We start from the raw sequence: 26,479 nt of genomic DNA, 5'->3' as shown, positions 1-26,479 counted from the left end.
AACGAAAACGTCTGTCGCGTCTGAAAGATGAGCCTACGGAAAGATGACTCACTGGACTCATCTGACGGTAACCTATACAAATTAATGGAAGTACGGAGGTAGTTTTGTGGAAACAAAAATAAGGGGTTAAATATGTGTCCAAAAGGGGGGGGGTGCTAGAGAGCACCTGAAGTGCCTGAACCCCCAGAGCCTTCAACAACTATCAGATTAGCAGCTAAAAGAAATTGGAAGAGGACATGAACGCTCGATTTAATCTGGAATTATCCTTACAATCAGTGCAAACTCAACTCGCATTATTGATCTGGAAGGAAAAGTTAGGAGAGACACACATCACCACCCTCGAGGGGCAGTACTGTAGCACTACTGCTACAGATTTAATGTATTATATGTATTTCTATGTATTATGTATTTGAGGACCAAATAATAATAATAATACTACTTCCTAAATGTAATCTGTTACAGTTACCTGTCCAAAATTGTAATCTGTAACGTAACTTTCGGATTACCCAAACTCAGTAACAATCTGATTACAATACATTATTTTTAGATTACTTTCCCCTTAAGAGGCATTAGAAGACAACAAAAAAGTATGTTACCAATTGAACAACATCTATTGCAGGATAAATCAATGTTTAAGTTTACATAGCTGGCCATATATGGATGTTCAAATGTTTACTTTATGGGTTGGTTATGTAGGCTTCTTCTCACCCATCGCTTTCTACTACATACAGTTGAAGTCGGAAGATCACATGCACCTGAGCCAAATACATTTAAACTCAGTTTCACAATTCCTGACATTTAATCAGAGTAAAAATTCCCTGTCTTAGGTTAGTTAGGATCACCACTTATTTTAAGAATGTGAAATGTCAGAATAAATGCAGAGAGAAAGATATATTTCAGCTTTTATTTCTTATATCACATTCCCAGTGGGTCAGAAGTTTACATATACTCAATTAGATTGTTAGAATTGCCTTTAAATTGTTTAACTTTGGTCAAATGTTTCGGGAAGCCTTCCACAAGCATCCCACAATAAATTGGGTGAATTTTGGCCCATTCCTCCTGACAGAGCTGGTGTAACGAAGTAAGGATTGTAGGCCTCCTTGCTCGCACACGCTTGTTCAGTTCTGCCCACAAATGTTCTATAGTATTGAGGTCAGGGCTTTGTGATGGCCACTCCAATACCTTGACTTTGTTGTCCTTGAGCAGTTTTGCCACAACTTGGAAGTATGCTTGGGGTCATTATCCATTTGGAAGACCCATTTGTGACCAAGCTTTAACATTCTGACTGATGTCTTGAGATGTTGCTTCAATATATGCACATAATTTCCCACCTCATGATGCCATCTATTTTGTGAAGTGCACCAGTCCCTCCTGCAGCAAAGCACCCCCACAAAGTGATGCTGCCACACCCGTGCTTCATGGTTGGGATTGTGTTCTTCAGCTTGCAAGCCTCCCCCATTGCTGAGCAGCCAATCAGGTTATGTCGATATAGGACTCGTTTTACTGTGGATATAGATACTTTTGTACCCGTTTCCTCCAGCATCTTCACAGGGTCCTTGGCTGTTCTGGGATTGTTTTGCCCTTTTCACACCAAAGAATGTTCATCTCTAGGAGACAGAACGCGTCTCCTTCCTGAGCGGTATGACAGCTGCGTGGTCCCATGGTGTTTATACTTGTGTAATATTGTTTGTACAGATGAACATGATACCTTCAGGCATTTGGAAATTGTTCCCAAGGATGAACCAGACTTGTTGAGGTCTACAATTATTTTCCTGAGGTCTTGGCTGATTTATTTTGATTTTCCCATTATGTCATGTAAGAGGCACCGAGTTTGGAAGTAAGCATTAAAATACATCCACAGGTACATGTCCAATTGACAAAAATTATTTCAATTAGCATATAAGAAGCTTCTAAAGCCATGACATAATTGTATATATTTTTCCAAGCTGTTTAAAGGCACAGTCAATTTAGTGTATGTAAACTTCTGACCCACTGGAATTGTGATACAGAGAATTACAAGAAATATAATCTGTCTGCAAACAATTGTTGGGAAAATTACTTGTGTCATGCACGAAAGTAGATGTCCTAAAAGACTTGCCAAAACTATAGTTTGTTCACAAGAAATGTGTGGAGTGGTTGAAAAACTAGTTTTAATGACTCCAACCTAAGTGTATGTAAACTTCTGACTTAAACTGTATATATATATATATACACACACAGTTTATGTATAACTTTAGAAGCGGGGCTGCCTGTCTTTGCAATTTGTTTATTTTCAAATTGCGCTCGTTAACATATTCAGCAAGCAGCCTCCATTAGAAATTCACTATTATTTGTGCTAATTTTAGTAGCATTCTGGTAATAGATACCCAATGGGGTTTGCGTTTTTTGTTCCAACCCTTGTGTACTAAGCCGGTAATGACATAAAACCCAGTGTGAGAGAAGGACAATAGGACGCTATGAATATCTAGATATCGCCCAACCCTAGTTACAACAGTAGAATTATTGACAGCGAGAATTAATGGTTCTTTTTCCTGGAAAACCTCCCAGTCCATAACGTTTACAAGCATACCCATAACATGATGCAGCCAACACTATGCTCGAGAATATGAAGAATGGAGTTAGGAAGGACACCTGAATCTGTGTAGTCACTGGGTGCACTGATGCACCATCCAAAGTATAACTCATACCTTCACCAACGGATATTCAACATCTGCTTTTTTCTTTACCCTTCTATGCGGGGCATTGGAAAAGCTTCCTGGTCTTTGTGGTTGAATCTGTGTTTGAAATTCACTGCTCAACTGAGGGACCTTACTGATAATTGTTTTTGTGGGGTACAGAGATGAGGTAGTCATTCAAAATCATGTTAAACACTATTATTGCACACATAATGAGTCCATGCAATTTATTGTGACTTGTTATAGCAACTCCTGAACTTATTTAAGCTTGCCATAACAAAGGAGTTGAATACTTATTGACTCAAGACATTTCAGCATTCCATTTTTAATTCGTTTGTAAACATTTCTAATATCATAATTCCTCTTTGACATTATGGAGTATTACATTAAGGCCAGTGAATCAAAAATAATTATATTCCGAAGGCACTATATACGACCTACACATTTTTTTTAAAGTTTGTTTAATATTTTTTTAAATCTGTATTGATTATGTTGGTCTTCACATATAAAGCTTTGGAAAAAATGAAGAGACCAGTGCAAAATTATCAGTTTCTCTGGTTTTAGTATGTATAGGTATGCGTTTGAGTAAAATTAACATTTTTGGTTTATTCTATAAACTACTGACAACATTTCTGCCAAATGAAAATGTTCTAATTTAGAGCGCTGGTTCTCAATTCTGGTCCCGGGGAACCAAAGGGGTGCACATTTCTGTTTTTGCCCTAGCACTACACAGCCGATTCAAATCAAAAACTCATCAAAAGGCATTGATGACTAGGGCAAAAACAGAAATGTGCACCCATTTGGGTCCCCGGGACCAGGATTGAGAACCAGTGATTTAGAGCATTTATTTGCAGAAAATGACAACTGGTCAAAATAACAAAAAAGATGCAGTATTGTCAGACCTCAAATAATGCAAAGAAAAAAAGTTAATATTCATTTATAAATAGCACAATACTAATGTTTTAACTTAGGAAGAGTACAGAAATCAATATTTGGTGGAAAAAAACTGATTTTCAAATCACAGCTTTCATGCGTCTTGGCATGCCCTCCACCAGTCTTTCACATTGATGTTGGGTGACTTATGCCATCCTGGCGCAAAAATTCAAGCAGCTCGGCTTTGATTGATGGGCTTGTGAACATCCAGCTTCCTCTTGATCACATTCCAGAGGTTTTCAATGGGGTTCAAGGCCTGGAGATTTTTTTTTTACACCTTTATTTAACTTGGCAAGTCAGTTAAGAACAAATTCTTATTTTCAATGATGGCCTAGGAACAGTGGGTTAACTGCCTGTTCAGGGGCACAACGACAGATTTGTACCTTGTCAGCTCGGGGATTTGAATTTGCAACCTTCCGGTTACTAGTCCAACGCTCTAACCACTAGGCTGCCCTAGTGGTTAGAGCGTTGGACTGGGCTGGCCATGACTGGGTCTTGATATGGTGGTCCTCCATCCACACCTTGATTGACCTGCTGGAAAAACCAATCCTCAGAGTTGGGGAACATTGGCAGAAGGAAGCGTTATCTTCCAGGACAACCTTGTACGTGGTTCGATTAATGCGATTCAAAGACAAATCTGCCCCATTCCAGCCTTGCTGAAACACCCGCAGATCATCACTGATCCTACACCAAATGTCAGTGGGTGCGAGACAATGGCTTGTAGGCCTCTCCAGGTCTCGCACCCACTGTGAAATTTGGTGGGGGATCTCAACGTCAACAGTGAAGAGGCGACTCCGGGACACTGGCCTTCTAGGCAGAGTTGCAAAGAAAAAGCCATATCTCAGACTGGCCAATAAAAATAAAAGATTAAGATGGGGTGGGGGAAAAAAGACACTGGACAGAGGAACAGCATCCCGGAGATGCCTCTTCACTGTTGACGTTGAGACTAGAGGTCGACCGATTCATCGGAATGGCCGATTAATTCGGGCCGATTTCAAGTTTTCATAACAAATCGGAAATCGGTATTTTGGACACCGAATCTTTTTTATTTTTACACCCTTAACTAGGCAAGTCAGTTAAGAACACATTCATAATTTCATTGACGGCCTAGGAACGTTTGGTTAACTGCCTGTTGAGGGGCAGAACGACAGATTTGTACCTTGTCAGCTCAGGGATTCAATCTTGCAACCTTACGGTTAACTAGTCCAACGCTCTAACCACCTGCCTCAAGAGGAAGGAGCCGGCCTGTTACGCGAATGCAGTAAGAAGCCAGGGTAAGTTGCTAGCTAGCATGAAACTTATCTTATAAAAAACAATCAATCATAATCACTAGTTCACTACCACATGGTTGATGATATTAATAGTTTATCTAGCGTGTCCTGCATTGCATATAATCGATGCAGTGCGCATTCGCAAAAAAGGGCTGTCGTTGCTCCAACTTGTACCTAACCATGAACATCAATGCCTTTCTTAAAATCAATACACAGAAGTATATATTTTTAAACCTGCATATTTAGCAAAAAGAAATCCAGGTTAGCAGGCAATATTAACTTGATACTACCCATCCCAGGTCCGGGAGCGGAATCATCAACTGACAGTAATTAGCATAACGCAACGGACATAAATATTACTAGAAAATATTCCTATTCATAAAATCAAGTGTGAAATATATTTAAACACAGCTTAGCCTTTTGTTAATCGCCCTGTCATCTCAGATTTTGAAAATATGCTTTACAGCCAAAGCAAGATAGGCATTTGTGTAAGTTTATCGATAGCCTAGCATAGCATTATGACTAGCTAGCAGCAGGCAACCTGGTCAAGAAAATCAGAAAAGCAATCAAATTAAATTGTTTACCTTTGATGAGCTTTGGATGTTTTCACCCACGAGACTCCCAGTTAGACAGCAAATGTTCCTTTTTTCCCCAAAAAATATTTTTGTAGACGAAATAGCTCTGTTCTTCACATTTGGCTGAGAAATCGACCGGAAATTGCGGTCACTACAACGCCAAAAAGTAATCCAAATTGGCTCCATAATGTCATAATATACAATAACGCACAAAACACTGAGAGACTTCAGCTGACCACTGACGCAATGTTGAGGTTCAGGCTCATTTTTCAAAATAAAAGCCTGAAACTATGTATTGTGACACTAGACACATTATGGAAGCCATAGAAAAAGGAATCTGGTTGATATCTCATTCACTGCTCAATAGGGACACATAGGAACGCAGAGCTTTCTAAATAAGAGTCCCTTCCTGATTGGATTTTTCTCAGGCTTTCGCCTGCAATATCAGTTCTGTTATACTCACAGACAATATTTTTACAGTTTTGGAAACTTTAGAGTGTTTTCTACCCTAAACTGTCAATTATATGCATATTCTAGCATCTTGTCCTGACAAAATAGCCCGTTTACTTAGGGAACGTTATTTTTCAAAAAATGAAAATAGTGCCCCCTAGATTCAAGAGGTTAACCAGGTGAAATTGTGTCACTTCTCTTGCGTTCATTGCACGCAGAGTCAGGGTATATGCAACAGTTTGGGCCACCTGGCTCGTTGCAAACTAATTTGCCAGAATTTTACGTAATTACGACATAACATTGAAGGTTGTGCAATGTAACAGGAGTATTTAGACTAATGGATGCCACCCCTTAGATGAAATACGGAAAGGTTCCGTATTTCACTGAAAGAATAAACATTTGGTTTTTGAGATGATAGTTTCCGGATTCGACCATATTAATGACCTAAGGCTCGTATTTCTGTGTGTTATGTTATAACCAAGTCTATGATTTGATAGAGCAGTCTGACTGAGCGATGGTAGGCACCAGCAGGCTCGTAAGCATTCATTCAAACAGCACTTTAGTGCGTTTTGCCAGCAGTTCTTCGCAATGCTTCAAGCATTGCACTGTTTATGACTTCAAGCCTACTGAGATTAGGCTGGTGTAACCGATGTGAAATGGCTAGCTAGTTAGCGGGGTGCGCGCTAACAGCGTTTCAAACGTCACTCGCTCTGAGACTTGGAGTAGCTGTTCCCCTTGCTCTGCATGGGTAACGCTGCTTCGAAGTTGGCCATTGTCGATGTGTTCATGGTTCGAGCCCAGGTAGCGGCAAGGAGAGGGACGTAAGCTATACTGTTACACTGGCAATACTAAAGTGCCTATAAGAACATCCAATAGTCAAAGGTATATGAAATACAAATGGTATAGAGAGAAATAGTACTATAATTCCTACAACCTAAAACTTCTTACCTGGGAATATTGAAGTCTCATGTTAAAAGGAACCACCAGCTTTCATATGTTCTCATATTCTGAGCAAGGAATGTAAACGTTAGCATTCTTACATGGCACATTGCACTTTTACTTTCTTCTCCAACACTTTGTTTTTGCATTATTTAAATCAAATTGAACATGGTTTCATTATTTATTTGAGGCTAAATTGATTATATTGATGTATTATATTAAGTTCAAATAAGTGTTCATTCAGTATTCTTGTAATTATTACAAAAGTAAATTAAAAAAAATAAATAAATAAAAAATAAATAAATAAAATCGGCCGATTAATCGGTATCGGCTTTTTTTGGTCCTCCAATAATCGGTATCGGAGTTGAAAAATCAATCGGTCGACCTCTAATTGAGACTGGTGTTTTGCTGGTACTATTTAATGAAGCTGTCAGTTGAGGACTTGTGAGGTGTCTGTTTATCTAATGTACTTGTCCTCTTGCTCAGTTGTGCACCGGGGCCTCCCACTCCTATTCTGGTTAGAGACCATTTATGCTGTTCTGTGACAGGAGTAGTACACCGCGTTGTACAAGATCTTCAGTTTCTTGGCAATTTCTCGCATGGAATAGCCTTCATTTCTCAGAACAAGAATAGACTGACGAGTTTCAGAAGAAAGTGCTTTGTTTCTGGACATTTTGAGCCTGTAACCCAACTCACAAATGGTGATGCTCCGGATACTCAAATTCCAAATTTGACATTTTTGGTTCAAACCGCTGTGTCTTTGTGAGACAGAGTAGGTGAACGGATGATCTCCGCATGTGTAGTTCCCACCGTGAAGCATGGAGGAGGTGGTGTGATGGTGCTTTGCTGGTGACACTGTAGTGATCTATTTAGAATTCAGGGTACACTTAACAAGCATTGCTACCACAGCATTCTGCAGGGATTCGCCATCCCATTTGGTTTGCGCTTAATGAGACCATCACTTGTTTTCAACAGGCAATGACCCAACACACCTCCAGGCTGTGTAAGGACTATTTGACCAAGAAGGAGAGTGATGGAATGCTGCATCAGATGACTTGGCCTCCACAAATCACCAGACTTCAACCCAATAGATGGTTTGGGATGAGTTGGACTGCAGAGGCAGAAGCTGTCATCAGGGCAAAGAGTGGCTACTTTGAAGAATCTCAAATAGATTTAGACTTTTTTGGTTAGAACATGAGTACATGTGTTATTTCATAGTTTTGATGTCTTCACTATTATTCTACAATGTAGAAAATAGTTTATTTTTTTATATTTTTTTTTACTTGAATGAGTAGGTGTGTTCAAATTTGACTGGTACTGTATGCATACATACATACGTGTTTTCAGAAGGTATTCAGACCCATGGACTTTGTCCACTTTGTTACATTACAGCCTTATTATAAAATTGATTAAATAAAAATCCTCAGCAATCTTCTTTGACTAGCAAAGAGATAAATCTTACTTGACTAGCAATCTACACACAATAGCCTACATTGTTAGTCACAATTTAGTCACATTATGATGACCTCAGCCATTCTGGGTCAGTGGTTTTAGCACCAACCTCCTGACTTGGGGGACTAAACTAGGCAGCCCAGGTGTCACCGGGACCTTGAGTTGACTGGGTCAGAAAAAGAATAGAACAGGACAGACCCAGGGACACAGCAGAAGGTGGATTCCATGCTAAGGGTCACCCAGTGGTCCAAGAATGATCAGGAGATGTGTGCACATCCCTGATTAATACACTGTTGCTGCCGGGCCAATAATAGATCTATGTTGAGTAAAGAAACAGAGAGCCTGTTATTTAGTACATGCCGCTCCAGCATGCTTTAATTAGCTTTAAAGGGATACTTCGGGATGTTGGCAATGAAGCCTTTTATCTACTTCCCCAGAGTCAGATTAACTCGTTGATACCATTTTTAGGTTGCCTCTGCATCCAGTATTAAGTCGTTTTGCGAGCCAATGCTAACTAGCATCGGCACAATGCCTGTAAGTATATGGTATCCACTAGCATGCTAGCAGTTACCATAGCCTTCCGATAATTGCCCTAACGCTAGTTAGCAATTGAGCTAACACTAGTTAACAACTTCCTTCAAACTGCATGCAGTGATATAAAAATTAAAAAAAACTGTATCCACGAGTTCATCTGACTCTCATTGCCAAAATACTGGAGTATTCCTTTAATGAGCCTACACGTACTTTGACTACGCTTGGGGGAATATACCGTATAGGGGTAAATGGTGGCTTTCCTGTCCCCCTACTTAAACACCAAAATGTGTTTTAATTTGTGTTTTATTGTTAATAAAACATATGTAGGACAGTTATATTGTAAAAAATATATTTAAAAAAAAAAACATGAAAATGGCTTGTCCATCGGGTTATGACTAGTGACATTGAGTTAAATAAAAATAATAATCTCCCACTTTAAAATGTCAGAATACAAAAGGAAAGTTTTAGTTATTTAGTGGATTACTTAAACAAAATATTATAAATCATTTGCAGGGAATTTCAAGTCACTAGTGTTCCACTATTGTAAAAACCACCGTAAAAAAAAAAAAAAAATGCAACATCCTTGCCAACTTCTTACTGTGTCAAAGGTTCATGGAGGCGGGGCTGTTTTGAAAAGCACATAGTGAGTCTGCACGCTTTCTTCCTGTGTTTCTTTTCTTCATTTAAAAAAACTAAGTAAAATAACAATACATACACAGACAATATAAATGGCTGCGCGCACCGCTACCCGCCCTGACACACCGGCAAAGCACCACCCCCGGCCCAAAGGTATCTTCCAAGGGCGGCCAATGCCCGCCCGATACCCGGGCAGGCATGGAAGCGAGCACACCCACAGCATGAAACCAAACCACAAGACATAAAAAGAGAAACGCAAAATATATAATATTCCCACTCCTGATTGGAGGACCTCAAACATTTATACTGTACATTTCTGTATATAATTATTCCAACACTCATCAATTCCACCCTTCAGACAGCCACACATCTTTCCCCAGAAAATATAATTCTGCCATTTCCTCTAGTAAAACATCCCTCCATTCTCCCATGGTGTCTCACTGGGGACTTGAACCTCCCCATCTGCAACATTTCTTCTGAAATTGCCCCCCCCCCCCCAAAATGTACATTTTTCCCAAAAGCACAATGATAATTCTTATTGACTGTGGTCCTTCACATCCCCCAGTAATACGGTATGCAGGTCCAACTGCAAACTGATATTATGGCATAAAAACCATTCCTGGACCAGACTCCAAAAACAAGCCACCTATGGACAGTACCAAAAGAGATGCTCTATTGATTCTGTTTCCACATGACAGAGTCTGCACCGGTCTGACTATTCAATACCCTATACACTGAGCATAATTTTTGTAGCATCAATTGTTGTTTTGTATATCAGTTCATAAACCATGGTATTGGGACATCGGAAATCTGTTCCCAACTATCTTGAATTTTATGTGGCATAGTTGCAAACCCTCTTGACCGTAAGTGAAACAGTTATAAATCATAAAATGTATTAGTAATTTTAAGCCATTTATGATTTTTAATTGGTGGCAGAAAAACAAATTCATTCCTAATTGCCATTTCTGTGGCAGAGCTGCAATGAGTTGGTTATAATTTCCTATTGTGCAAACACATGGATTAATTGGTGACATAATTCTCCCGGCGTCGGAAAAAAAAGAACGAAAAAAAAAGAAATTGGTTTAATCCTCCATCAGTACATTGGCGTTTAGCCATATTATTTGCTGTAATACAGATTATGCCTCTACTGGAGGATATAATTGGAATTGTAACCAACTCTGTATAGCTTCATTTAAAAATAAGGCCACTTTAAACAGGGTTCCATTGTCACCGGAAATGCATAGTTTTCAATCTGTATAAGAGCAAAGGCCCCCCATTTTAAAACAGTGGATGTGCCCCTCTTATTAGCCTACTAGAAACCAGTTTGGATTTAGATATCGTTTTGGTATAATATAAGTTTTAACAGAGGTTTAATGCCTTGATATTTAAGTTTTATCCCTCCAAACTAATTTATTAATGAAATATACCCGGTTAACTTTTATTTTTTTATTATTATTTTTATTTTTTATTGGGTTTTCCCATTCCAAATAAAACATAGTATTTTTTGTTCCTATAACTTGAAAGAAAAAAAACATTATCCTGGAGTCGGTAGAGCCACGAATAGATATGTAAACTGTGGTATCACTAGAGAATTCATCAGTGTAATTCCCCCATAGATGGACATCCTATCTATTTTACAAAGTTTTCTATCAAAATCAATAGTTGCAAGAGCATTCAACTTTTCAGGAATGTGCACACCAAGCACATCACTGCACCATCTTTAAACTGGGAGACCATATAGCAATTAAAGTGTGTCCTTTAGATGCCGAATCCTTACCAATGCAAATGTTAAGTAGGTTTTTTTGTTTGATCTTACGTACTGTAATTTTTTGCTGCAACTTCTGGGTTTTAAATCAAGATAAACTTGAGAAATGATCCAGGTCCTAAATAAGACCGTTCAGAGTTGAATATTGTGAGAGAGAACTTGAATAATCAGCATACACTGATACCTTTGTTTCTAATCCATTCATCTCTAATCCCTTAAATATTCAATTCTGAGCAATACATGTTAACAATATTTTTGCATTAAAGGGTGAGAGGCCTCCAATCTTTTAGAGACACTGGGTCGTTATACTGTCCCCCCGGCTCCTGCTTCAGTAGGAGAGTAGTCAACCCTTCTTTTTGTGTGTCAGGCAGTTTACAATTTGTGAATAATTCAAACATGCTAGTAGTGGATCTTTCAATACTTTATAAAATGTTTGATATATTTCTATTGCAATGCCATCAAGGGGTTTTCCCAGTCGAAAAGGAGTAAATTGCCAACCGTAGTTTGTCCTTTGTAATTGTAAGTTTGTGTTGCTGCTAGTTTAACCCGATGTTTAAGGAAAATTATATCACAGCACCCTTCAAGTGAAGTTGGGGGAACTTCAAAGGATTTATTTTTTTTATTTTTATTGTCCCCTGCTGTACTCCCGGTTTACCCACAACTGTGGGGCCACGCACAACTCCAACACCATAATCAAGTTTGCGGACGACACAATGGGGGTAGGCATGATCACCGGCAACGAGGAGTCAGCCTACAGGGAGGTGGTCAGTAACCTGGCAGTGTGGTGCCAGAGCAACAAGCTCTCCCTCAACATCAGCAAGACCAAGGAGCTGATCGTGGACTATAGGAAACAGGGTGGCGAGCCCACACCCATCCACATCAAAGGGGTGACGGTGGAGCAGGTAGACAGCTTCCTTGGTGCCCAAATCACTATAGACTTAAAATGGTCCAAACACACACAATCGTGAAGAAAGGGCAACAGTGCCTCTTCCTACTCAGGAGGTTGAAAAAGTTTGAGAAGGTTCGACAGCTGTACCATTTAGAGCATATTGACTGGCTGCATCACTGCTTGGTATTGAAATAGCACCGCCCTCAAACTAGTTGCACTACAGAGGGTTGTGCAGACAGCCCAGTACATCACTGGGGCCCAGCTCCCTGACATCCAGGACCTCTATATCAGGTGGAGTTTACCTTGTATGTCAATATTTGCACTCTCTATGTACACTGACAGGGCCCCACAAACTCACACATACTGTTTTTCCAACACCCACACATATGTACATACATGTATACTGACTCAACACACCTACTGACATTCAAGCTGCTGCTACTCTGTTTATTTTATACCCTGTTGCCTAGTCCCTTTAAACCTATACATATCTACCTCCATCACTCCAGTATCCCTGCACATATACAGTGCATTCAGAAAGTATTCAGAGCACTTGACTTTTTCCATATTTTGTTACCGCCTTATTCTAAAATTGAATAAATATTTTTATCTACATATAATACCCCATGACAAAGCAACATTTCTTGCAAATATATATATTTTTTATGTCAAAAAGACCCTTCACTCAGTACTTTGTTGAAGCACTTTTGGCAGTGATTATAGCCTCGAGTCTTCTTGGGTATGACGCTACAACGCTTGGCACACCTGTATTTGGAGAGTTTCTCCCATCCTTCTCTGCAAATTCTCTCAAGCCCTGTCAGGTTGGATGGGGAGCATCGCTGCACAGCTATTTCCAGAGATGTTAGTTCGGGTTCAAGTCCGGGCCACTCAAGGACATTCAGAGACTTGTCCCAAAGCCACTCCTGTGTTGTCTTGGCTGTGTGCTTAGAGTAATTGTCCTGTTGGAAGGTGAACCATTGCCCCAGTCTGAGGTCATGAGCGCTCTGGAACAGGTTTTCATTTAGGATCTCTGAAATTTGCTCTGTTCATCTTTCCCTCAATCCTAGTCGATGAAAAACATCCCTACAGCATGATGCTACCGTAGGGATGGTGTTAGGTTTCTTCCAGATCTGGCGCTTGGCATTCAGGCCAAAGAGTTCAATCTTCGTTTTATCAATCTGGTTTCTCATGGTTTGAGAATATTTAGGTGCCTTTTAGCAAACTCCAAGCTGGCTGTCATGTGCATTTTACTGAGGAGTGGCTTCCATCTGGCCCCTTTACCATATAAGGACAGATTGGTGGAGTGCTGCAGAGATGGAAGAACCTTCCAGAAGGACAACCATCTCCAAAGAGGAACCAACAGGTTCTTGGTCACCTCCCTGACCAAAGGGCCTTCTCCCCTGATTGCTCAGTTTTGTCCGGGAAACTTCTTCCATTCTTCCACTGTGTTCTTGGGGACCTTCAATGCTGCAAAAATATGTTGGTACCCTTCCCTAGATCTGTGCCTCAACGCAATCCTGACTTGGAGCTCTACGAACAATTCCTTCGACATCATGGTTGGTTTTTGTTCTGAGATGCACTGTCAACTGTGGGACCTTATATAGACAGGTGTGTGCCTTTTCAAATCATGTCCAATCAATGGAATTTACCACAGGTGCACTCCAATCAAGTTGTAGAAACATCAAGGATGAGTAATGGAAACAGGATGCACCTGAACTCAATTGAGTGTCATAGCAAAGGACCTGATGTATGTTTTTTTTAAATTGTAATACATTTGCTAAAATTTCTAGAAACCTGTTTCACTTTGTCATTATTGGGTATTGTGTGTAGTGTGATTGATTAAATTCTATATTTTCCTTAATTTTAGAATACGGCTGTAACGTAACAAAATGTGGAATATTTTCCGAATGCACTGTAAATATGGTACTGGAACTGACTTAAATATTTCCTGAATTATAGTATTCCAGCATAAACAAATCTGTTTTTGGGATGAACAATTAATTGAATGTAGGAGGTCGACCGATTATGATTTTTCAACGTCGATAGCGATTATTGGAGGACCAAAAAAAGCTGATAGCGATTAATCTGACATTTTGTATAATAATGACAATTACAACAATACTGAATGAACACTTATTTTAACTTAATATAATACATCAATATAATCAATTTAGCCTCAAACAATGAAACATGTTCAATTTGGTTTAAGAAAGTAAAAGTGCAATATGTGCCATGTAAAAAAGCGAACGTTTAAGTTCCTTGCTCAGAACAAGAGAACATATTGAAAGCTGGTAGTTCCTTTTAACAGGAGTCTTCAATATTCCCAGGTAAGATGTTTTAGGTTGTAGTTATTATAGAACTATTTCTCGCTATACCATTTGTATTTCATATACCTTTGACTATTGGATGTTCTTATAGGCACTTTAGTATTGCCAGTGTAACAGTATAGTTTCCGTCCCTCTCCTCGACCCTACTTGGGCTCGAACCAGGAACACATCGCCAACAGCCACCCTCGAAACAGCGTTACCCATGCAGAGCAAGGAGAACAACCACTCCAAGTCTCCGAGCGAGTGACGTTTGAAACGCTATTATCCGTGCACTCCGCTAACTAGCTAGCCATTTCACATCGGTTACACCAGCCTAATCTCGGGAGTTGATAGGCTTGAAGTCATAAACAGCGCAATGCTCGAAGCACAGCGAAGAGCTGCTGGCAAAACGCACGAAAGTGCTGTTTGAATGAATGCTTACGAGCCTGCTGCTGCCTACCGTCGCTCAGTCAGACTGCTCTATCAAATCATAGACTTAATTATAACATAACACACAGAAATATGAGCCTTTGGTCATTAATACGGTCGAATCCAGAAACGATCATTTCGAAAAAAACGTTTACTACTTCAGTGAAATACGGAACATTTACGGATGGCATCCCTAAGTCTAAATATTGCTGTTACATTGTACAACCTTCAATGTTATGTCATAATTAAGTACAATTCTGGCAAATTAGTTTGCAACGAGCCAGGCGGCCCAAACTGTTTCATATACCCTGACTCTGCATGCAATGAACGCAAGAGAAGTGACAATTTCATCTGGTTAATATTGCCTGCTAACCTGGATTTCTTTTAGCTAAATATGCAGGTTTAAAAATGTATACTTCTGTGTATTGATTTTAAGAAAGGCATTGGTGTTTATGGTTAGGTACAGTCATGCAACGATTGTGCTTTAATCGTAAATGCGCTTTTGTTATATCATCCCCCTGCGTTGCATCGATTATATGCAACGCAGGACACGCTAGATAAACTAGTAATATCAACCATGTGTAGTTAACTAGTGATTATGATTGATTGTTTTTTATAAAGATAAGTTTAATGCTAGCTAGCAATTTACCATGGCTTACTGCATTCGCGTAACAGGCAGCCTCCTTGTGGAGTGCAATGAGAGGCAGGTGGTTAGCGCGTTGGACTAGTTAACTGTAAGGTTGCAAGATTGAATCCCTGAGCTGACAAGGGAAAGAAATCTGTCGTTCTGCCCCTGAACAAGGCAGTTAACCCACCGTTCCTAGGCCGTCATTGAAAATAAGAATGTGTTCTTAAATGACTTGCCTAGTTAAATAAATGTCCCCCAAAAAAAATATATATACAGATTTCCGATTGTTATGAAAACTTGAAATCGGCCATTCCGATTCAAAATTGGTCGACCTCTAATTGAATGGCCTATAAAAACACACTTAAAAAGGCCTCCTATTCTGTAAGTGGATACACTGAACCTGTATTACACAAGAAAAAAAACGTAACTCCTTAGCTTTCATTAATTTACTGTCCGTTAATAAACTCATCACATTTCCAAATTCCCCGCTCTCGTGGAAAGTCTGTCGTAGTTACATGGAGGGCTATAAGCTGATCGCATTCAATACGTACTTTTTTCACTTTTGGCACCATAGAAAAAGGATACCAGAAAGTAATCAATCTGACTAGCTTGATTTAGCCTCTTTCAAATATATCTTATAAAAGGTCAGTGTTTTTAAGCCTCCATTTATCGACCAGTTCCAAAGTGTCCATAATATTTGTAATCTATTTGAGCGCCAAATGGTGATAATTGGTAGTACGATTGTCTTTACGGTAATTTCATGCGAAGCCTTATGATGTATCACCGGCGGTGTTACAGTTTTTAGTAAGGGGGAAAGGAAACTTGACTAAAATAACTGATCAAATGATTTATTCACAATTTAAGAGGTGTGGTTTGAGCTACTGTGGCGCCATCTTAAATAATCTATATTTCTGCAGATGTCACCGGTGTTAATGTTCCTTATAGTTTTAATAGAATAGGTCTCAAGATTTGATGTGTTACTGGTCACTGTTGTAATTATAGATTTTTTTTTTAAATATTTATATTATATTTATATATTCAAGCAAAATGACTAATCCAAAAACATGTAATATTATTGTCAACCTTTTGTTGGATTATATATGCAAATTAAAAGTCAAATTACATTGTGGAAAGCCCAAATTGTCATTAACATACACTACCGTTCAAAAGTTTGGGGTCACTTAGAAATGTCCTCGTTTTCCATGAAAATATACATGAAATTAGTTGCAAAATAAATAGGAAATAGTCAATATGTTGACAAGGTTCTAAATAATGATTTTCAAATGAAATAATTGTGTCCTTCAAACTTTGCTTTCGTCAAAGAATCCTCCATTTGCAGCAATTACAGCCTTGCAGACCTTTGGCATTCTAGTTGCCAATTTGTTGAGGTAATCTGAAGAGATGTCACCCCATGCTTCCTGAAGCACCTCCCACAAGTTGGATTGGCTTAATGGGCACTTACGTAGCATACGGTCAAGCTGCTCCCCCAACAGCTCAATAGGGTTAAGATCCAGTGACTGTGCTGGCCACTCGATTATAGAGAGAAAACCAGCTGACTGCTTCCTCCCTAAATAGTTATTGCATAGTTTGGAGCTATGCTTTGAGTCATTGTCCTGTTGTTGGAGGAAATTGGCTCCAATTAAGCGTTGTCCACAGGGTATGGGCATGGTGTTGAAAAATGTAGAGAGCCATCCTTCTTCAAGATCCCTTTTATCCAAAATCAAAAGTAACAGTCAGTATCCGGTGCGGCCACCAGTGCATTCAGTACTGCAGTGCATCTCCTTCTCATGGACTGCACCAGATTTGCCAGTTCTTGCTGTGAGATGTTACCCCACTCTTCCACCAAGGCACCTGCAAGTTCCCGGACATTTCTTGGGGGAATGGCCCTAGTCCTCACCCTCCGATCCAACAGGTCCCAGACGTGCTAAATGGGATTGAGATCCGGGCTCTTCGCTGGCCATGGCAGAACACTGACATTCCTGTCTTGCAGGAAATCACACACAGAACGAGCAGTATGGCTGGTGCCATTGTCATGCTGGAGGGTCATGTCAGGATGAGCCTGCAGGAAGGGTACCACATGAGGGAGGAGGATGTCTTCCCTGTAATGCACAGCGTTGAGAGTGCTTGCAATGACAACAAGCTCAGTCCGATGATGCTGTGACACACCGTCCCAGACCATGACGGAACGTCCACCTCGATCCCGGTCCAGAGTACAGGTCTCAGTGTTCCTTTGACGATAAATGCAAATCCGACCATCCACCCTGGGTGAGACAAAACCGCGACTCGTCAGTGAAGAGCACATTTTGCCAGTCCTGTCTGGTCCAGCGACGGTGGGTTTGTGCCCATAGGCAACGTTGTTGCCGGTGATATCTGGTGAGGACCTGCCTTACAACAGGCCTACAAGCCCTCAGTCCAGCCTCTCTCAGCCTATTGCGGACAGTCTGAGCACTGATGGAGGGATTGTGCATTCCTGGTGTAACTCGGGCAGTTGTTACCATCCTGTACCTGTCCCGCAGGTGTGATGTTCGGATGGACCGATCCATGTTACACGTAGTCTGCCACTGCGAGGACGATCAGCTGTCCTGTTTCCCTGTAGCGCTGTCTTAGGCGTCTCACAGTACGGACATTGCAATTTATTGCCCTGGCCACATCTGCAGTCCTCATGCCTCCTTGCAGCATGTCTAAAACATGTTCACGCAGATGAGCAGGGACCCTGGGCATCTTTCTTTTGGTGTTTTTCAGTGTTAGTACACTAAAGAGGCCTTTCTACTAAGTTTTCCTAACTATGACCTTTATTGCCTACCGTCTGTAAGCTGTTCATGTCTTAAAGACAGTTCCATTGTTTATGGTTCACAAGCAGTGGAAACAGTGTTTAAACCTTTTACAATGAAGATCTGTGAAGTTATTTGGATTTTTACGAATTACCTTTGAAAGACAGGGTCCTGAAAAAAAGCATGTTTCTTTTTTTGGTGAGTTTATTTAATGAAGCTGCCAGTTGAGGACTTGTGAGGCATCTGTTTCTCAAACTTACACTAATTTACTTGTCATTTTGCTCAGTTGTGCACCGGGGCGTCCCACTCCTCTTTCTATTCTGGTTAGAGCCCGTTTGTGCAGTTCTGTGAAGGGAGTAGTACAGAGCGTTGTACGAGATCTTCCGTTTCTTGGCAATTTCTCGCATGGAATAGCCTTCATTTCTCAGAACAAGAATAGACTGACGAGTTTCATTAGACATTTCTTTGTTTCTGACCATTTTGAGCCTGGAATCGAACCCACAAATGCTGATGCTCCAACTAGTATAAAGAAGGCCAGTTGTATTGCTTCTTTAAATCAGGACAAAAGTTTTCAGCTGTGCTAACATAATTGCAAAAGGGTTTTCTAATGATCAATTAGCCTTTTAAAATGATAAACTTGGATTAGCTAACACAACGTGCCATTGGAACACAGGAGTGATGGTTGCTGATAATTTTTAAAAAGTATCTATGGACTGTTTCCAGCAACAATAGTAATTTACAACATTAACAATGTCTACATTGTATTTCTAATCAATGATGTTATTGTTCTTTAAATGGACAACATTTTTTGCTTTTCTTTCATAAACAAAAAAATGAATGTTCTAAGTGACCCCAAACTTTGAACGGTAGTGTAGTGAAAAAGGAACAAGTTTGTTTTTTTAATGTAGTAATGCTATGCATTTGGTTTGCTAACCTGCTAGCTAAATGGCAAGATCAAGATTATTGGTCACAGCAAAGATAATCAAGTCCCTCCTGGATCAAGATTCATGTTGCCTAAATAGTTTTGTGGATACCAAAAAAAGAAATGGCGCCCATTGTGTGCACTTCCAGTAATACTGTATACCCTGGTATGAAACAAAAACGGTATGCAAATCTGGATACTGCCCAACTAACTTTGAACCTGTTTGAATAGCATAAAATGCATCCTTGCTTCTTCCCACCCTTGAAGAAATCCCTGATACAACATGATTTGATAGTTGTGAGAATGGTGACAGCAACACAGTGGAAGCCTATCATGTCATGTCTGATCAGTGATTAAGCTACCTCAAAGTACGACGGAAGGATGCATTTTCAAATATATTCAAATGAGGCCACTGTTTTGGCTGAAATAGTCATTGCTCCACCTACAGGTGGTGGTGCAGAAGGTTAATTATAGCACATGGGGCCACCACGCGCTGAATGAAGGCATTCTTTATTTATTCACCCAGTGACCAATACAACATTTCTCAGAACAGGTTGGCATGAGAGAGGGGTGTGTCAGTGCCAATCTGCCAGCTGCGAGAACTCGACTGGACTCCTAGCCAAGTTAAGGGTCATAGCAACTATAAGCCATGCATATTGTATTGTTGTGCTATTTGTGATGCTGTGGCATTCAGTGTTGTCTATAAGTAACTAAGTTATTACTTTTTCTGACTGATCTAAGACACTGAATGCACATATGCACTAACTGAATTGAATCTGTGCTGTCAGATGAAAATGAGCGTTTAGACTAAAAAGACACTAATCTAGCTAACATTCAATTAGGCTAGCAAATAAAAACCGCTCTAAAGCCATCTAACGTGATCAAGCTAACACATTACACAATTAGAGAATAGATGCACCATATTAGAGAACGCAACAACCAGAGAAAATGCACCATAGGCCTGCACACATTCATGCATATCCACTCTGTGCTATTGTTCATAATGAATCATACTTTTGTCAGGGAACTCTTTCTTCTGAAACGTACCACGACATCCCCTTAACGTGTCTAAGTCTGATAGATCCAGAAGAACGTTAACCCAAGTCCTCAAGCTTGACAAAATCTGTCTACAAGCAATTTCTATAACAAGCATATTCTCAGAATCAATTGGAGCTTGTGTGTGTCTTCTAATCCTTCTTTGTCCTGCAAAACAGCACTTAAATTCTAAGTGTCCTAAAATAACTCCACTTTTTTTTTCCTAAGGTAACTGTGGCCTGGGCATGTCTTCTCCTATGCAGTGAGCAACACGCCATGCATAGGCCTAGCTGTTCCAGGTGTAGAGTACGTGTCAAAACAAAGCACTTCAGAAACAGTGATCAATCATTCCTACAAAGAAAAGTTGTGTGTGTGGTAATGGCAATCCGATAAGTGCAGAGAGGTAGCTAGCCAGAGGAACACAGCCTAGTCGTTGTGGGGGAAGGTGCGTTCCTCATGGTCCATCTGGCACGTTTCTACCCAGCCTGTTTAACCTGCATAACATCAACCCTAGCAAGCTAAACTGGGGAATGCTGCTCATGTTGCCTTGCCTAGTGCTGCAAGTTGTTTTCTTTGGGTGCTGCAATCCTGAGTTCGTAAAAATAACAGTTTATGCGACCTCCGCCAAGGGAGATGTCAGCAACCCCATCATTGTATGCACAATTTGACAGAGGTCACATAGAATGAAGTTACTAAAAAAAAATATGGATTGCTAGCCTCGCAAAGCCGCCTGATCCCACAAGCTAACATTAAACGCTGCACTGTTTTCAGAAGCTAGCGGGTTGCAGCACACAAAGAAAATAATGCAACTACACAGGACAAACATTGATACAAGTTACGCATGAAAGAATGGACATTTTTACAAGTATCGATGAAGTCGGAGGTAGGCTACACTTTGCCAAAACCCATTGCCTCGCACCATCGAGTATCTTGGAGTTCAGAATTCTTGGCCGGCTACCCCATACCACGTGACTCAAGTGTAAACATGAAGCACAAGCCAGGGCATGGGAGGCACGCACGTCAATACAGAATATTGGGCCTATGAATCCCTTGTCAAACACAGTCTGACAAACGTTTGATCCCCTGAATCATACGGATACAGCCCGGATCTGGATTATTTTAGCCTATATTTAAATACAGGTTTCCTATTCTATTCTATCCTAGCCCTTGATCATAACTCTCAGTTCCATTACACATAAGAGTCATTGAAGGAAGGCGTCTTCTGTACTGGGGAGTGCTGTTAAAAACACTGACGCTCGGTCTGAACATTAACACTCATTGCTTGCAGTACGGTTTTGGAAGCATAAGGACATTATTTTTCATATCAGCAAGAAATACATTTTCAAAAAATAAAACAAATTTAAATTGATGCACACCTTTAACAGCTACAGTTCCCACACACCCATATTTCCATGTTACACTGCTTGTTTACAGAAAACAGACAGAGTGGACTACCTGTGCTAACTAGCTATCGGTGTCTCCGAAACCCTGTGTGTAAACGGAAGACTGCAACCATGTTAAAACAATGCACAATACATGTGTATTTTGCATTTGTGAAATTATTTTTTATGATATGAAAGTAGAGGGGCTGTTTCTAGAAGCATATAGGAATTGAGAATCGATTCACATTTAAATAGATTATTTGTCTCTTTTGGCTTTGAGACACTTTGCCTTTAAACAGAGGATGTAAGGTCCTTAGACTATAAGGAGTTAGGCTCCTTTAGTCCATTACCGGGCAAATTTTATCCCAACACCACAATGGACTAAATACTTAATACCAACTGCAAAATCATGTTTTTATTTACCAATCAATATAGGCCTGTCTTTATTGGGCGATCCGGTGATTCTAAAGAGTGTGTTTGAGGAATCTTTCCAAATACCCTTAGCACAGCATTTTATCAAAATCAAATCAAATGTATTTATATAGCCCTTCTTACATCAGCTGATATCTCAAAGTGCTGTACAGAAACCCAGCCTAAAACCCCAAACAGCAAGCAATGCAGGTGTAGAAGCACGGTGGCTAGGAAAAACTCCCTAGAAAGGCCAAAACCTAGGAAGAAACCTAGAGAGGAACCAGGCTATGTGGGGTGGCCAGTCCTCTTCTGGCTGTGCCGGGTGGAGATCACTAGACCTACCACACAGAGGACCATGTGGTAAAGTTCTGAGTTCTCCAAAGGTTGACCATTGTTTTATGGCTTAAGCTTACCAGTAGCTGGTGCAACAATGTGGCAGTTGTACTTGACCCATTTATAAAGGTTGCTGAATATGGGACCATACCTCCACATTCTTGCAAATTAAAGAATAGGTATTCATTGATGCACAATTGGCATTGATCAAAACTTGAGTGTACCTGTAAAGCCAGCATGATGGCAACATGTTTGGATGTACTGTAGTTCTGACAGTGACATATGTGCCTAAATGATATAAGAACATAGCCCCGGGAATACATTCAGGGGTGATTTATCAGGGGGTTGTGCAGCACCCCTACTTCCCGCCGCTATGTATAACAGCCTACCTGGTTGGGGTCGTATGCCCTGAAGACATGGCATGCCATCTCAGACTCCGGGTTGTCGGGCTGGCTCCGGATAAGGTAGGCGAAATAAGTGAGGTCATTACTGTTGTGGATAAAACGTGAGATGAACTGCGCTTTATGCTCGAAGATGAAGACGGACGAGTTGGCGACATTGTTGGCGGGCACACATCGAATAAACGGCGGGGTGAGCACCAGTTGAACTTCTCTGGCCTGGACGGAACAAGTCTCGCGTCCCGATTCGTTCTTCTCACTTTTCTTCCGGATCTCCGCCACCAACCACGGCAGCATGGGCAGGGTAGTACGCTTGTCCAAGGAGGACCAGCCGATGTACCAGAGAGCAAACTTTTGAATATCTGGCTTCGAGAGATTACTCTCTTTATTCCCTTTGTCATCCCGACCCTCCATCTCCGTTTAATTATAGGACAATGGAGAGACTAAACTATTCAAACGCCTAATTGCTGATTTCAATTCTAGCAATTGATGCAGCCCTTAATCGATGAATAACATCGATAATCGATCAAATTTTTTTTGCCCAATTCAGCTGATTGGCTAGATACACGCTTGAATATATGTAAACAGTTAATAATCCATCGTTCACGATGAAGTCCTGTTGAGAGGTAAGAAAGTTAGCGCAGAAAAGTAACATAAGCACGCGTTCCTCGTGTTGCTCGAAACTGCAGCACTCGCTACCCAGATCAGATCCTCACAAGGTGGTTACTGTCGTAACCTAGAAGTGACAGCTCAGTTCGTGGTTTACCGGTGTTGCCAGGTCACATTTGTACGAGGACGACCGAGCAGTTCCCAAACCGTGTTGAAGTTTGTGAAGTGTGCTAGAACGTTGCGTCTGGAGCACGGTAAACTGTGAAAGGCCAGAAGAAAACACCTTTTAAAATGCTGGGTAATTCTCCAAAATCGCAGTTCCAACGAGAGCAGATAGTTCCCTTTGCAAAGACAAGTGTGTCATTTATCACTGGGAAAAAACTATATTCGGCTGTTTATTTATCGTTCTCTCCGGTGCCATGAGTTTGAGATACGGCTGCTGTAATGCAGGCAAGAATAACTAAGTACTTCCGGGTCACGGATTTTTTTGAATCTTTCACAATAAGATTCCCGTCATGTATACTTTGTAAATTAATAAATACGGCGAAAAATAAATATACGTTGTATACTTGATATCATACAAATAATAATTTAAAGTATTTCTATGAGATATGTGATTTTTTTTGTTAATGTTCCCAAGCCTAAATGTGGAGTCTGCTGAGGGGCAGACGGCTCATAATAATGGCTGGAACAGAGCAACTGGAATGGCATCAAACACATGGAAACCATGTGTTTGGTGAAGGGTTTGATACCATACCATTCCACTCGAGTCATTCCCACGAGCCCGTCCTCCCCAATTAAGGTGCCACCAACCTCCTGTGGTTCAAATTATTTTTTGTTGTTGTTGATTGGCCCCTCTTTAAGGGCAGCAAAATGAACAGTGAGGCTCCTCTGGGCTAAACTGTAGATTTGGAAAGTAGAAGTGCTCCTGCGCAACAGCGCCTCTTCAACCTCTGGAGGTTGAAAAATTGTGGCTTGTCCCTGAAAACCCTCAACTTTTACAGGTGCACAATTGAGAGCATCCGCAAGGCTCTCTGGAGGGTGGTGTGGTCTGCACAAAGCATCACCAGTGGAAAACTACCTGCCCTCCAGGACACCTACAGCACCCGATGCCACAGGAAGGCAAAAAATACCATCAAGGACAATAACCACCTGAGCCACTGCCTGTTCACCCCGCTTCCATCCAGAAGGCGAGGTCAATACAGGTGCATCAAAGCTGGGACAGAGAGATTCAAAAACAGCTTCTATCTCAAGGCCATCAGATTGTTCAACAGTCATCACTAGCACAGAGAGGCGGCTGCCTACATAGACTTGATATCATTGGCCACTTTAATAAATGGAACACTAGTCACTTTAATAATGCCACTTTAAGAATGTTTACATATCTCGCATTACTCATCTCATATGTATATAATGTATACTGTATCCTTCACTATTTATTGTGTATTATCTATTGCATCTTAGCCGCTCTGTCACTGCTCATCCATATATTTTATACTTATATATTCTTATCCCATTCTTTTACTAGATTGTGTGTATTAGGTTTTGTGAAATTTGTTAGATATTAGGCTTTGTTTTGAAATTGTTAGATACTGCTGCACTGTCAGTTTTAGAAGCTTAAGCATTTTGCTACATACGCAATAACATCTGCTAACCATGTGGATGTGACCAATAACATTTGATTGAATTTAAATTGATTTGACTGGAGTTTCTGTCAAGATGACATTGAATGCTCCTGACTGGCTTAGTTACAGTTTTGACCTTCTTCAGGATCGTATGATCTCATTTTAGAAGTGATGTGCTCTACCCTGACAGTTGTTTGAACCTCTACAGGATCTGTGCTCCCCCACCCCACATGATGGTTGAGCTAACATAGGCTAATGTGATTAGAATGAGGTTGTAAGTAACAAGAAAAATTCCCAGGACATAGACATGTCTGATATGGGCAGAAAGCTTAAAACTGCACTATTCCATTTACAGTAGCTATTACAGTGAAAGAATGATCCAGTGATCATTGTTTGAGGAGCGTGCACAGTTTTGAACATGAAAAGTTCTTAATAAACCAATTCGGCACATTTGGGCAGTCTTGATACAAAATTCTGAACAGAAATGCAATGGTTCACTGGATCAGTCTAAAACTTTGCACACACTGCTGCCATCTAGTGGCAAAAATCGAACTTGCGCCTGGGCTGGAATAATACATGCTCTTGCATTTCAAAGATGGAACAAAAAAGTTGTTTTTTTCTTTGTATTATCTTTTACCAGATCTAATGTGTAATATTCTTCTACATTAATTTCACATTTCCACAAACTTCAAAATGTTTCCTTTCAAATGGTATCAAGAATATGCATATCCTTGCTTCAATGCCTGAGCTACAGGCAGTTAGATTTGGGTATGTCATTTTAGGTGATAATTGAAGAAAAAAAAGGGTGGATCCAAAAGGGGTGTCACGTTCTGACCTTTATTTCCTTTGTTTTGTCATTATTTAGTATGGTCAGGGCGTGAGTTGGGTGGGCAGTCTATGTTTGTTTTTCTATGATTTGGGTATTTCTATGTTTCAGCCTAGTATGGTTCTCAATCAGAGGCAGGTGTCATTAATTGTCTCTGATTGAGAATCATACTTAGGTAGCATTGGTGTCACTGTGTGTTTGTGGGTGATTGTTCCTGTCTCTGTGTTTTGCACCAGATAGGGCTGTTTAGGGTTTCACACGTTTCTTGTTTTTGTAATCAGTTGTTCGTGTGTACGTTTACGTATTAAAAGAACCATGGACACTTACCACGCCGCATATTGGTCCTCTGATCCTTTTCGCCTCTCCTCTTCGGAAGAAGAGGAGGAAATCCTTGACAAGGGGTTTAAAATCGGCTTGACAACCTATGGCAAGACATGAAAATGGCTGTCTAGCAATGATCGACAACCAACTTGACCATAGCTTGACATTTATTTACAAATAATAACATGCTAATATTGTACAATCCAGGTGTGCAAAGCTTTTAGAGACTTACCCAGAAAGACTCACTGCTGTAATCTCAGCCAAAGGTGACTCTAATGTATTGACTCAGGGGGTTGAATACTTATCTAATCAAGATATATTAGTATATATTTGTTTTTCTATTTTATTTTATTTTTATTTTACA

General features: G+C 40.3%; 1 protein-coding gene across 2 annotated transcripts in view; it reads right to left on the bottom strand.

Annotated features, from left to right (window-relative positions):
• Positions 1–23,806, bottom strand: part of tbc1d4 (TBC1 domain family, member 4) — a 128,874-nt gene extending 105,068 nt beyond the window's left edge. For both annotated transcript variants that reach the window (XM_020462295.2, XM_020462296.2), the window contains exon 1: positions 22,726–23,806. In XM_020462295.2, coding sequence (XP_020317884.1) covers positions 22,726–23,148 — 423 coding nt within the window. In that variant the 5' untranslated portion in view covers positions 23,149–23,806. The remainder of the gene's footprint in view (positions 1–22,725) is intronic.
• Between the last annotated feature and the right edge of the window lie 2,673 nt (positions 23,807–26,479).

Source organism: Oncorhynchus kisutch, linkage group LG26 (genome assembly GCF_002021735.2).
Source record: "Oncorhynchus kisutch isolate 150728-3 linkage group LG26, Okis_V2, whole genome shotgun sequence".
Lineage (NCBI taxonomy): Eukaryota > Metazoa > Chordata > Actinopteri > Salmoniformes > Salmonidae > Oncorhynchus > Oncorhynchus kisutch.
Note: the sequence above shows the minus strand (reverse complement) of the source record. Positions and strands in the feature narration are given on the sequence as shown.